The sequence below is a fragment of the Alosa pseudoharengus genome, unplaced genomic scaffold (genome assembly GCF_046254945.1).
Source record: "Alosa pseudoharengus isolate Yale_2024_CS ecotype anadromous, Long Island Sound unplaced genomic scaffold, YU_APseudo_1.1 YU_APseudo_1.1_scf_18, whole genome shotgun sequence".
Lineage (NCBI taxonomy): Eukaryota > Metazoa > Chordata > Actinopteri > Clupeiformes > Clupeidae > Alosa > Alosa pseudoharengus.
In genome coordinates this window covers 7,331,692-7,345,272 of record NW_027468650.1, presented here as the reverse complement: position 1 = coordinate 7,345,272, position 13,581 = coordinate 7,331,692, and the positions used below count along the sequence as shown (strand labels likewise).

Sequence of the window (13,581 nt, the reverse complement as noted above, 5' to 3'; positions counted from 1 at the left end):
CTCCTGTCCTTCTCCAAACCTTTCCTCTCTCTCTCTCCCTCTCCCCCTCCCTCTCCCTCTCTCTCTCTCTCTCTCTCTCTCTCTCTCTCCCCGACTCCAAACTTTTCCTCTCTCTCTCTCTCTCTATCTCTATCTCTATCTTTGTCTCTTCCATACACTGAAGGGCCCCCGCTCCACAGAGGATCTGCTCAGCCCCTAATGGGATTCGCTTTTAATCCTGCAGTGCTGGGCTTGTTTGGCTCAATCTGGCCTGGGCCCGATCCAACAGGAGGAGGACGCTATGCTGCGCTGCGTTGCGTTGGCCTAATCTCACTTGGCCGAGTGCTGTCGAGGGCCGGGGCCGCGCTCGCTGGAAGTGCGCAGTCGGTTTTTGAAGCTCGAGAGCACAACCTTTCATCGGTCGACGTGCCGTTTCCCCCTTTTTACGCCTCTCCCCGTCTCCTTGTCAGTTATTGACGAGGCTTTGCTTGCTCTCGGGCCCGTTAGGCAGCTCCACGGCTCCACATCGTTTTGCAATATTATTTTAATTAGCCGTCGAAATTGTTTATTCAGCCAATTTCTGAGCCGTCCTCTCGGGATGTCTATTTATGAACACGAACATCCGTTAGAAGTCCGCTATATGGATTGAGTGAGTGAGTCAAAGAGAGAGACTGAGGGAGAGAGAAAAACGGACAGAGTCCCCAAATCAATACGATTTGCCATGTTTAGGACAGACACCAGACTTTGCACCAGTAGGTGATGTCTATCAAGTTTGCCGTTCTTGCTAAGGTAAACCTATCTTTGAACCCTCTTATCAGCTAATGCACGTGGGGCTGAAGTTTGAGTATGACAGCAAAAATGAACCAGAGACAGAGAGGGGGGTAGAAAATGGGAAGCTTATCCAGGCAAAGAAAAGGAGAACACAGAAGCAGGTGGAGGGAAATGGAGAGGCAGGTGGAGAGGAAGCGAGTGAGCGGGCTCGAGAAGCGCGAAAGCACGGCGATGAACAACGCGCCCCAGACCACAAGCGTGACGTACTGTATGAGCAGCTGTTGTTAAGTGCCAGACATTTCATTTCACTTTGGAATTAATTTATGTAGCTGTTCATCATTTATTTATTTGTCAGCCTCTTTTCCTGAATGGATCTTACATTTTCTACTGAATCCCCCCCCCCCCCGTCTTAATTATTCATGCTCAGGCCCATTAATTGTTAATCGCAGCCTGGACGTGTGATTGGGTGGGGCTGGGAATGCTGCTGGAAACATTCACACCTTATAACCACCTCCGTCTCTGTCTGTCTCCTTCTTTCTTTCCTTCTTTCCTTCTTTCTTTCTTTCCTTCTTTTGTTCTTTCTTTTTCTGTCTGTCTGTCTATCTGTCTGTCAGACAGTCTGTCTGTCTCTCTCTCTCTCTCTCTCACTCACTCACTCACTCACTCACTCACTCACTCACTCACTCTCTGTCTGTCTGACTCTCTCTTTCTCCCCCTCTCTTTCACTTGGCTATTCTCATTTGCGCTCTCCCTCTGACACACACACACACACACACACACACACACACACACACACACACACACATACGCACACACACACAGGGTGGGTTTGTTTTGTACATGTCGTTGTTAAGAAGGCAAAGTGAGAGCTAAGTGCTGGCAGGTGAGCGCTGGGGTCAGCAGGATTGGGTGGGTATGTGTGGTGGTTAGGTCAGTCGGTATGATACAGCAGCAGTCTGAAAGCCTCAGGCCTGAGAACCTCTGGGAACACGCGCGTCTGTTTGTGACTGTGTTTATGTGTCGTTTGCTTCGGTCTGGGGGTTTTGGGCTTCTACTGCACACTAGTCATGACCGCACAGCAGGTCCCTTCTGCTATGTGTGTGCACAGATGGATTTGGTATTGATGAAGACTTTTTCTCTTACGACTACATACTCGCCATTTGCATTGATGACCACAGAACCTTTGTGTGTGTGTGTGTGTGTGTGTGTGTAAGCTAGTGTGTGAGATCAGTGGCGTTGTGCGCCCCTGCACGCTGTCCCCAGGTTGTCCCCACATGGCAAGCTACAGCTGCATGGCCGCGTGCTGATAATCAGTTCCAGTGAGGCGGCCGCTGCTCACGCCATCAGGCTGTTAACACTGCAGTTAAAGGTGCCAACACAGTGCCTTTGTGTCTGGAGCTGGAGGTCTGACCGGAGGTGCATGAAATGCTGTGAGCTGCGTAATAAGGGCAGCTGAAGCTCTCTCTGAGGAGAAATTACAAAGGGTTTCAAGTTGTCTGTAGTTATCAGACACAATGAGGGACTTGAGCTGTTTGCACTAGCAACACTGAGGAAGAGGGCGCGGTGTATGTGTATGGTGTTGTGGTCTTGGGAATGTGTGTGTGTGTGTGTGTGTGTGTGTCTGAGTGAGCTTCATGTATCAGATGCTATCTCGCCCCCCCATACGCTCGACTTGCATTTCTCCCCTCAGTAGCTCTTTATCACTTCCCGTTTCTTACAACTCGCATCAACGGTTGTGTGTGTACTTGTTTTTGAGCTGTATGTCTTAGATGCTATCTGTTACCAACTTACATCTCTCTCTCTCTCTCTCTCTCTCTCTCCCTCTCTCTCCCTCTTGTGTGCAGAGCTTTCCATCAGATGAGGGTTGGCCGTTTGCCAAGTACCTGGGTGCGTGTGGGCGCATGGTGGCGGTGAATTACGTGGGCGAGGAGCTGTGGAGCTTCTATCACGCGGCGTGGGAGACACGCGTGGACCTGGCGCGGCAGCTCATGGACATCGCCGAACAGCTCACCAACAACGACTTTGACTTCGCCCTCTACCTGCTGGACGTCAGCTTCGACAACTTCGCCGTGGGCCCGCGCGACGGCAAGGTTATCGTGGTGGACGCCGAGAACGTCCTGGTGGCCGACAAGAGGCTCATCAGACAGAGTAAGCCACACCCCAACTCGACTGTTTCCTGTAGTTATCTTCCTAATGTGTTTTGCTAGGTATTGTATTATTGTTTTGGTTTGTCTTTGATTATTGTTTTTGTTTGTCTTTGATTATTGTTTTTGTTTGTCTTTGACTTCACTGTTCACTGCACATGATGTGTCATGGTCGTTCATCTCTTAATGGGTGGCAAATTCTGTCACTTCCTCTCCACCCATTTGACTTTCCCCACTGGATGACTTAAGTTTGTTCGGAATGGTCTACAGCCTCTTATTATTTTCTTGCTAATGCCATAATAATTCAGTCCAAGCTTTAGACAGAACACAATGTTTTGCATTCACAACTACAGAAGAGTATTAGTAGACCAATAGAATAAAATCCAGAGAAAATGTAACACTTCCTGAAAGAACTAGATGAGGCAAGAACTCGCCTCCCCACCCTTTGCTCTCATTGTCTGATTTTTCGCATTATTCTGGTCATTTCTTTGTGAGTTATGTAAAATGCACCACCTAATGGTCCAGTGAGCCAAAAGTAGAATATAGTTACAATAGAATAGAATTGAATATAGTGATTTACTATCAAAACTATTAAAGGATATAAATAGGCTGAAGAGAACAATCCAGAGCTGATCTATCATAGGTATACCCTGAAGACAAAAGAAAGCAGAAGCCAATTAAAACAGCAATCAGGCACTAGTTGAAAAGAGGAGTGTTTGAAAGAGGTTTACATGTGTAGGTAATCTCTCTGATATGCTTCACCACCACACCTCTTTCCCTCCGTCTCTCTCACTCTGTCTATCTCTCTCTCTCTCTCGTTCTCTCTGTCTATCTCTCTCTTCTTTTCTTCATCATTTGTTACTCCTTTAAGCTGTATTGTAGGAGGTTGTTTTAGGTATTTAAGTGTGTTGTGTCATCAACATATCTTGCTGTTCACACATGTGGGCTGGATTGGTCCTTTGGGATTACTTTTGCTTGTATTTGTTTAAAGCTTGACTAGATCTGGAGCAAGACAAGGGGGGGTATTTGTGTGTAACTCTGTCTTTTGCAGTGTGTGTGTATGTTTGTTTGTGTGTGTGTGTGTGTGTGTATCTGTGTGGGGTTTCTTTTGTGCATTGGGATGTTTGCACAACTTTTCCCTGTCTCCCGAAACAATGTTCTATTCACTCACGGACAACGTTGCTGTCAAAGTGACGCCTCGCAGGTCCCCCAGTCAGCCAAGCTAGCAGCGACTTTGTCCTTTAGACTACGCACCCGCCGCTGTCATAGCCACCACTCAGCCCGGGCAAAGCCCTCCAATAAATAACGTTTGTCGCAACACGGAAGGAGTTGTCATGGCGATGGGTTGGGGAGGCCATTGTGACCGACCCTGCTGTGTGTGGGACCTCAGGCCTCTCTCTTTCTTTCTTTCTCTCTCTCTCTCTCTCTCTCTCTCTCTCTCTCTCTCTCTCTCTCTCTCTCTCTCTCTCTCTCTCTCTCTCTCTCTGGTCACTGACAGTGGTGTGGTGTTTGGTGAAAACCTAGTCGTATAGTCAGAGACGTTTCACAGTGGACATTCGAATCTGACAGACACTGTAGGGGGGAGAGTGTGAACGGTGTGCCAGCCAGTGCGCAAGGTCTGTCAGAGGTGAGCAGCAGATGGACAGTGCGTGTCACACACACACACACACACACACACACACACACACACACACACACAGGAGCGTAGAGTGACAGCCCCCCTCCTGAAAGCTGGCTCGTCACCAAGGGAAACGGCACACAGATACTGGTTGTCACACCAGTCCATCTGCAGATGGAGCGAGTGGCTCCAAGGTCAAGCCTCTGCCTCGTACCCAGGGATCAGTCCTTTCTCTCTCTCCCTCTCTCTCTCGATCTTCCTCTCTCAATCTCAGTCCCTCTCTCTCTCTTCTATCTCTCAATCTCTCCCTCGCTTTTTCTCTCTTCCGCTTTCTCAGCCAGTATCTCTCCATCTCTCTGTATCTCTCTCTCTCTCTCTCACTCCCTCTCTCTCTCTCTCACTCCCATTCTCTCTCTATCTTTCTCTCTCTCTCTGACAGTGCACAGTCGGCCAGCACTCCACCTTGCGTCTACCATGAGCTCAGGAGAGGATTTAACACCAGCGCGCCGTCTGGGAAAGGTCCTCTGATTAATGGCTGGGCTCTGGCCGTGTCCTTCGAACAAATGGGAGAATAGAGGGCGTCCCACGCGGCGCCGGGCGGTTTAGACAGGTGTTTTGCGAGGAATAGGAGGGTGGAAGTGGACCGGGGCCCACGCCATGCAGAGCGAAATCTACTGAATCTCATTCACAAGCGCTCGCATATTTAAGACACCCTCTAAGCAAATCTGAGGGAGGGGGAAGAAGCAGCCAGGCAAGTGCATTTTTAATTTAAGATGCGCACACACACACACACACACACACATACACATACACACACACATAAACACACACACACACACATACACACACACATACACACACACACATACACACACACACATACACACACACATAAACACACACACACACATACACACACACACATACACACACACACACACACACACACACATACACACAGGCAGCCTAAATCAAACACAATGTGTTTTCCTTTGCCTCAAATGCATGATCTCACCTGACTGGAGTCTGGGGCAGAAGGGCAGGCGAGAGAAAATTCAGAGACCTTCAAAGGAGCACGTGTCGGAAATCTGAGTGAAATGAATGTCGTGCTTAACGGAGGATGGCCAGGGGGCCTTTCACGAGGGAAAGCGTGAGAGCAGGATGTTTGTCTAACCCAGCCAAGTGGGGCGAAGCTGCGTCAGCGGCGGCGGTTGCCTTCTGCGCTCGAGGAACCCGACGGAAGGGTTCCGCTCTGCTGGCTCTGGGTAACACAAGCGTCTGCTGAGCCAGAGGCCAGTACATATGAACAAGCCCTCACACTGGCCAGCCGTCGTATGGGTGGTCTGCATCACCATGCAGCTCACTGTGGGTGTGTGTGTGTGTGTGTGTGTGTGTGTCAGGCAAAGGGAGTGTGAGTCTGTGTGTGTGTAGTCATTTCCTGTGTATTAGCCGCATTGTGTATAAGCCGCAGGACAGTGTTTTTTTTCAACTTAAAAAAACAAAATCATATTAATACCATATTATTACACGGCTCTCTATAATGCTGCAGAATGCTCCATTCACTTGATGCTCCATTCACTTGGTCATTATTGGGAAAATAAGTCCCCTCAGGGCAGAACAAGACCCGCTGCACGTCGGGGTCCGGTTCGCCCTGTCGGGACTTATTTTCCTAATAATGACCGGCGTTCTATACATTATCCCTTACTTAACTGCCCCCGTGTGTTTACCTCTGTAAGTTTGCAAAATCAATGTATGAACCACGGCTAATAGTTGGGAAATTGTGGTATATGTATGCTGGCCGAAAAGAGAGAGTAAAAAACTTGTGTGTGATGTATGTGTGGGAGAGAGAGGGGACATGTGAGTGTGTGTTTTATTCTGGGCCACATTAAATTCGGGTTAATGATCCTCTCTGAGCTGAAGTGCGGTGTGTGTGCTGCTGTTTTACATGCCAGAGGCCTGCATATGCCTCTGAAATGCAGATCATCTCGCTATACACTGCTCACATGCAGGTGCAGGGAAATTGCTGTATTATTTTCCTCAGATTTATTTGCTTGCCAGTGGGGGTTTTTCTACTCACCATTATCTGCCTGGCGTGTGTGTGTGTGTGTGTGTGTGTGTGTGTGTGTGTGAGTGTGTGAGAGAGAGAGAGAATGTGGTATTGTGTGTGTGTGTGTGTGTGTGTGTGTGTGTGTGTGTGTGTGTGTGTGTTTGTGCAGCTGTGCACACACAACTATAAACTATACCCCCACATGATTGTTGGCGTTTTGTACATGGTACACACACACAAACACACACACATATATACACACACACACATATACATACAGCAAGTCCTAGACTGGTGTGCAGCTGGGTCATTCCATGCCAACTCAGCCACCCATGTACATGACACCTCTCAGATTTTACTGAAAAGCGGTGAATACATGCCTTACAGTATGTTACCAAACAAAGGAATCTGAAATTTCAGGGCAATATCTAGGGCAACCCAAAAAGTGAAAATTCACACATGCCGTCAACATTTTTTAGGACTTTGGTGACCCACCTCTCACCAACAGTAAGGAATGTTGATTCTGCCTCCAGAATTGTGTAGTACAGGCTACAATGAACTACCAAACCAGTTTCCAGCCCTCTACCACTATTAGAACAGACGTAATGGGCTTCCAAAAATGGCAAAAGATGAAATGTGAAATTCCAATGTGTCAATTAGGGCCGTGGCACCCGAAATTCAAATGGAGGCCACAGGCAAACCGTTTGCGATATTGACCTGAAACTTCAGATTCCTTTGTTTGGTAACATAAGGCATATATTCAACGCTTTTCAGCAAAATCTGAGAGGTGTCATGTACATGATACCCCGATATTGGCTGTTTTCACATGGAATGACCCAGCTGCTTTTGAAGCTCTGGTGCTGTACAGCGGGGAAAATAAGTATTGAACACGTCAATATTTTTTTCAGTAAGTATACTTCCAGTGAGGCTATTCGCATGAAATCTTCACCGGACATTAGTATTAACTTAGGTAATCCACACATATATAAAAATCCAAACATTAATGTCTAAAAGTAGAGTTATGAGTAAAAAAGTGGAATGGCACAGGGAAAAAGTATTGAACACACTAAGAAAAAGCAGTACACAAAGGCAAGAAATGGCAAGGAACAAACTGGAATCTATAAGTAGTTAGAGAAATTATCCCTCCTATCTGTCCAAATTGGTATAAGCTGGGTTAATACATACTGGTGGGCTATAAAAAGGTTTTTTCTTACCAAGGTGTCAAACAAGAAGCATTTCATAATGGGTAAAAGCAAAGAGCTCTCCCAAGACCTTTGCAACCTTATTGTTGCAAAACATATCAATGGAACTGGTTACAGATGCACATCAAAACTTCCGAAGCATCCAGCAAGCAGTATTGGAGCCATTATCTGCAAGTGGAAGGAACATCACTGCATCATCACTGGCCATGCACAGGATCTCCTTGCAAGATTTCTGACCAGGAAGTCAGAAGGATAGTCAGAAGAGTAGCCCAAGAGCCAAGGACCACTCGGAGAAAGCTCCAAAAAGACTTGGTGCTAATGCACTCCACCGCCATGGCCTCTATGCACACTCATCCCGCATGACTCTATTGCTGAAGAAAAACATGTCAAAGCTCGTTGAAAGTTTGCTACACAACATTTGGACAATCCTATGAAATACTGAGAGAATGTATTCTGGTCAGGCGAGAGCAAAATTGAACTTTTTGGATGTCATACTACACACCATATTTGGAGGAGAAATGGCACTGTGCATCACTCTAAAAATACCCTACCAACAGTGAGGTTTGGAGGTGGTGGCATCATGGTATGGGCTGTTTTTCATCTCATGGTACTAGCAGACTTCATACAGTTGAAGGAATGATGAATTGAGTCATTTTGTTCCGGGAGAATCTTGACCATCCACCAGGATGATGAGGATGAGACATGGCTAGACCTTCCAGCAGGACAATGATCCAAACCATTCAGCAAAGGAAACTCTCAATTGGTTTCAGAGAAAGGAAATCAAGGCCCTGACTTCAATCCAATTGAACAGTTTTAGAAGTAAACTAAAGATCAGGATTCACAAGAGGGACCCCTGGAATCTTCAATATTAAAGGACTATCTGTTGAAAAGAATGGGCCAAAATCACACCAGAATACTGTAAGGTTAGTTTCATCATACAGGAAATGCCTTGAAGCTGTCATTACGAATAAAGGCTTTTCTACAAAGTATTTAAGACATTTCAGCAGGCGTGTTCAATACTTTTTTCCTGTGTCATTCCACTTTATTACACATAACTCTACCTATGGACTTTAATGTTTGGATTTGTTTATATGGGTGGATTATCTGAGTTAATACTAGTGTCTGGTAAAAATTTCATGCAAGTAGCCTCATTGGAAGTATACTTACTGAAAAAAATGTTGACGTGTTCAATACTTATTTTCCCCGCTGTAAGTGACTTCTGCTCACCTTGCTGTCCCCTGAGCAAAGGCAGTCTACTTAGCTGGAGGGATTGAATCGTGTGTGTGTGTGTGTGTGTGTGTGTGTGTGTGTGTGTGTGTGTGTGTGTGTGTGTGTATTTGTGTGTACATGAATCCTCACTGAGTCTTTAAGATGGTTGTAGAAAAGTTAGATTAAGCTGTTTAGGAGTAGATGGAATCGATGGAAATATGGAGGTCTTCGTGGAGAAATAATTCTCCTTCAGATGTGAAAATTTAGCTTCTTCCACTTCAAAATGTACGAATGGTAGTACATTGTGCACTGTCTGTACTCTGCATACCCCTAAAAGCATAGGTCTTTTAGTCTGATTGGCCTGGGCCGGTATAAATAGCCCTGCTGAGATGCTGGGAAGAGTTGTGCAGAGATGAGTCCCTCTCTCTCTCTCTCTCAAGTAGGAAAAGCATCCCCACAAACCCCAGCGGTAACGACGTACGGTAATCCTGGCCATCCATGTCGGCTGAAATTGAAACCTGTCTGAATGCAGCCCGCTCCCTGGAGCAGTTTTTTTTGTTGTTGTTTTTCATCCACCATCAATTACTCACTCTTGTTTACTCACTCTCCTGACCACACTGTTCTCTTCTTCTCCCCTCTCTCTCTCTCTCTCTCTCTCTCTCTCTCTCCTGCAGATAAACCAGAGAACTATGACGTGATGTACGAGAGCAGGTTCGAGGAGTGTGACAAGGAGGCCTGCCTTTCCTTCTCCAAGGACGCGCTTTGCACGCGCGTCACCGCCGACCACAACTACTACGCCATCTGCCAGAACCTGTTGTCGCGCTACGCCACCTGGCGTGGCAGCACAGGGGGACTCCTGCACGACCCCCCACCTCAGGTGGCCGGGCAGCTGGAGGCGCTCCTGGACGAGTGCGCCAACCCCAAAAAGCGGTATGGCCGCTTCCAGGCAGCCAAGGAGTTGCGCGAGTACCTCACTCAGCTCGCCGGTCCAAATAGGTAATAAAAGGCCATGCGTTACAGAGCTAGGCTAAGATAAGCCCTTATGTTGATTGTGGGCTGCGCCCAGATACCGTCCTTTCACGAGCTGACCTTCATGACCTCCTGTTTGACATCATTTCCTCTTTCTTCGCATGGCAGCATCATTTTGTTGTATTTTTTTTTTTGTGACTACTCATGAATTCCTTTTTTTTTTTAACTCCATTTGTTGGTGTTACCGGAATCATCTGATGCAAAAAAAAAACAAAAAAACACACACACCCTGTTACGATGAATGGAAAGCAGGGAAAGGTACAACCCTGTTTACATCCAGCACACCCATTCCGGATCTTTCAATCACATTCCCTCCAGAGAAGGTGCCGTCAATGGACAGGTGGGCGCCAGGCGTCGGTCCCGTGTGATGGTGTGACCTGGTTTTCGTCTGGTCCTTCGAGGCGGATTTCTCTGCATCGCAGCTAACTGTTACCAGCCCTCAGACACTGACTTGACAGACCCAAGCTGAGTTTGAATCCATGTCCGATTTTTACTCGCCATAGGGCGTTGAGTCTGGTTCAGCCTCATGGTACACGCAAGACGAGATATGTTGCTATTTTCCCAAGCAACAATATCTGGGCCTCCCCCATCTGAACTCCCTCAGCAAGGCACCTCCGACACCTCCTCACAGCAGGGAGTGCCATGAGAAGGGGAGTCAGGGAGCGACAGTCAGTAAGAATCTGCCTCTTACATCTGGAAAAAAAACAAGTCTTAGTTTCTTTCACCTGTCATGGAAAATCACTTGATATTTTCTGTTAGTTAGTTTGTTGTTTGTTTATTCAGCTCCCTTGTAATTTGGCAATCAGCATCGTTTTTTTATTTGGTTGTGTTCCTGTCTTTGTGGGGAAAGGCTGAGATTGTTTTGAGATGCTTGTACATAGGGAAAAAATAAGAGACGAAAAAGGGACTTGTGGCGTCCACATGTTGCAAATGTTTTGCATATACCAAAGAGTCGGGATATATGTACCACTCAGTCGTGACCTTAGAAGCAGTGCTGCCCTCCCCCCTCCCGGTCACCCCAGTCAAAACAGCTTCACTCTGCAGCACTATGGGTATGAAACAACCTCATTTTGGAGGCTTGTCAATTATTTTTTTAATTTTTAAATTGGGCTCGATCCAACATGACTCTAAACCATCCAGTGCTATCAAGTCACAGAGGTAATAAAATCCATTAATTGCCTGCTAATGATAATTAATGTCCCTTCTCTCCATTCACGCATTTCAACTAACATTAAGTGACACTGGAAAGGGAATGTGTTTTTGTGTAAAAAAAAAAAAAGGCCAGAGTTCCAAAATGGGTTTCTTCAATCCTTGAATATCTGAGCTACATTTTAATTTCACAGCTCTCAAATTAAATTAATCAAACATTCATCAAATGGCCCCCCACACACTCAAGTTCCATTTGAAGTTTGAGCCACCAAGCTTTCAAGCTGCCAGACCTGTATTTCTTAATGATTTAGCACATTAGGGTGGATTTTGCACTTGGTAAACCAATAAATTAATTCAAATTTGTGTGTGTGTGTGGGTGTACGCGTGCCTGTGTGGGAGAGTGTGCGTACGAGTGTGCATTTTGATAATGAGCTAAAAAGGGGTTCACACTCTCAGCGCATCAGCAGCGTATGACCTGGTTGTGTTGACAGTGAAGCATTAGAAAGGCCTCTAGATAGCCTGATAATCATTTGCACCTATACACGTGAAAGCTTCAAAAAAATGAAATTAGATTCCCCAACACCAATGGGCAAACTTTGTTTTTATTGCTTTTTCTCTCTTTTTACCGATTGCAGGGAGAGCTCAGAACTTGTCTTTGTTTGGAAAAGCAATAAGTGTAAGTTTGGTCATTATTTAAACCCCCGATTTTTTTTTTTTTTTTTTTTTTTTTTTTAAACCCCCAACCCAATGATCTATTTTCTGAGTTTTTATTTGACTAATGTCAACGTTCCCTAAGAGGAGGAGACTGGCCCTCCTCTGGAGTGATGAGCTGGAGGTGGGGGTTGTACGTGCGTGAACAACTGTCTGCTTTTGTACTGTACATTTTTTTGTTTTTTCATTTGAGTATTATATCAGCAGTGTCTGATTTTACTGTGCCTTTCATTCAAAAGTTGTCTATACAACTTTTTAGTGGGTTTAAATATTAAAATAAATGACTATATATATACACACTTACCTCACGTGTTTTGACTTTTCTGTGGAACGGGACTGTCATTTGGGAACTTTTATTAGGGTATTCACATAAGGTATCTTGGAAAGTGCAATACAGTCTAAAATGTCAATGGGGCGTTTTTATTCTTGCCATGTTTAATGTGTGCGGTACGCTGAGGATGAGGAGACCCCGGAGGGAACCGAGTGCCCTGGACCTCACGATCCGTGTGTCGTTCATCGGCTGTAAATGTCTGTCGGCGCAGTCGCTCTCCTCCAGCACTTGCTCTCTGTTTCTTTGTGATTCATTTGTCTGTTTCGGCCCGTGGTTTTTCCTTTGCCTGCTGTCTTTTTTCACTCTGACAGACAGGGCGCCCTGACGCTGGGAGGCCTCGGTTAGGACACGTCTCCCCTTGCAAATGAGTCCCTAGTCAGTCGCTAAAGGAGTCTGACTGATTCCCACCATTAGGGGAAAAAAAACTATTAACATGCAATTAGTTTCCATAGATGAGCCTTTGAGTCTGAGTAAAAGGTTACCTGATACATGTTAAGGGAGCTGTGTATTTATTATCGTGTGTGTGTGTGTGTTAGTGTACATCTGTGAGTGTTGCATCACAAGAGGTGCTCTGTTCCTGCGAGCCTGCCCGCATATCTTATATGAAAGCCCAAGGCGAAACTGGGAACTACTCAACCAAACCCGCGGCTAAATTACAGGTCTCTTCCGTAGGGTCTGTGTGTGAGCGCGTGTTTGTGTCCAAGTTGAGAGAGAAACTATTTTTTCCCGCTCTATGTAATTGTATGTGTCTCTAGTGACACACCCAGTGGTTTTACATTGTGTATTGGCACCCAATTCCTTCTCATAAACACACACACACACATGCACTCAGCGTCTTTCTCTCTCTCACACACACACACACAGTCACACACAGTCCCCTGCCTAGTACTTTTGCAGGCTTGATTAATACCTATGGTGTGGGCGCAGTTGGAAATGGTAGAGAAACCGAATCGGACTCCTGGGCCCTCCCTGCTTCCTCTCATTTAAATAAACATGAACCACGCCATGGCCCTGACAGCAGACCGCCTAATCATAGCATCCACTGCAGGCGGAGGACGCTGGCCATTTTGTCCTTGACAGACACGACCCCAGTTTGGAATAATATTTTTCAGATCCCTTTAGCCCCCATGGACTTGAGAGACAACTTAAGATGGTCCTGTTTCTCTCTCTCTCTCTCTCTTATTTAAAATCTTATCTTTTCAACAATGCCTTCTGTTGTCAGCAAGCAGAAAATGCTGACATCCCAGCTGGAAGAAAGAAAGAAGGAGAGGGGAAAACATATCTAAATTCTTGCCTTCCTGGGTCATGTTGGCGTCTCAGCCATGCAGATTTCTTGTCTAATGACTTCAGGGGGAGCAGGGGGGGCTAGTCTGCATTACCAAGCAGCTCCG

The 13,581-nt window shown here is 46.1% G+C and overlaps 1 protein-coding gene across 1 annotated transcript in view; it reads left to right on the top strand.

Annotated features, from left to right (window-relative positions):
- The window catches only part of dipk2ab (divergent protein kinase domain 2Ab), a 28,454-nt gene extending 16,314 nt beyond the window's left edge, over positions 1-12,140 (top strand). The window contains exons 3-4 of the mRNA XM_076290168.1: positions 2,595-2,898; positions 9,645-12,140. Of these exons, the coding sequence (XP_076146283.1) occupies positions 2,595-2,898; positions 9,645-9,970 (630 nt within the window). The 3' untranslated portion in view covers positions 9,971-12,140. The remainder of the gene's footprint in view (positions 1-2,594; positions 2,899-9,644) is intronic.
- Positions 12,141-13,581: the final 1,441 nt, after the last annotated feature.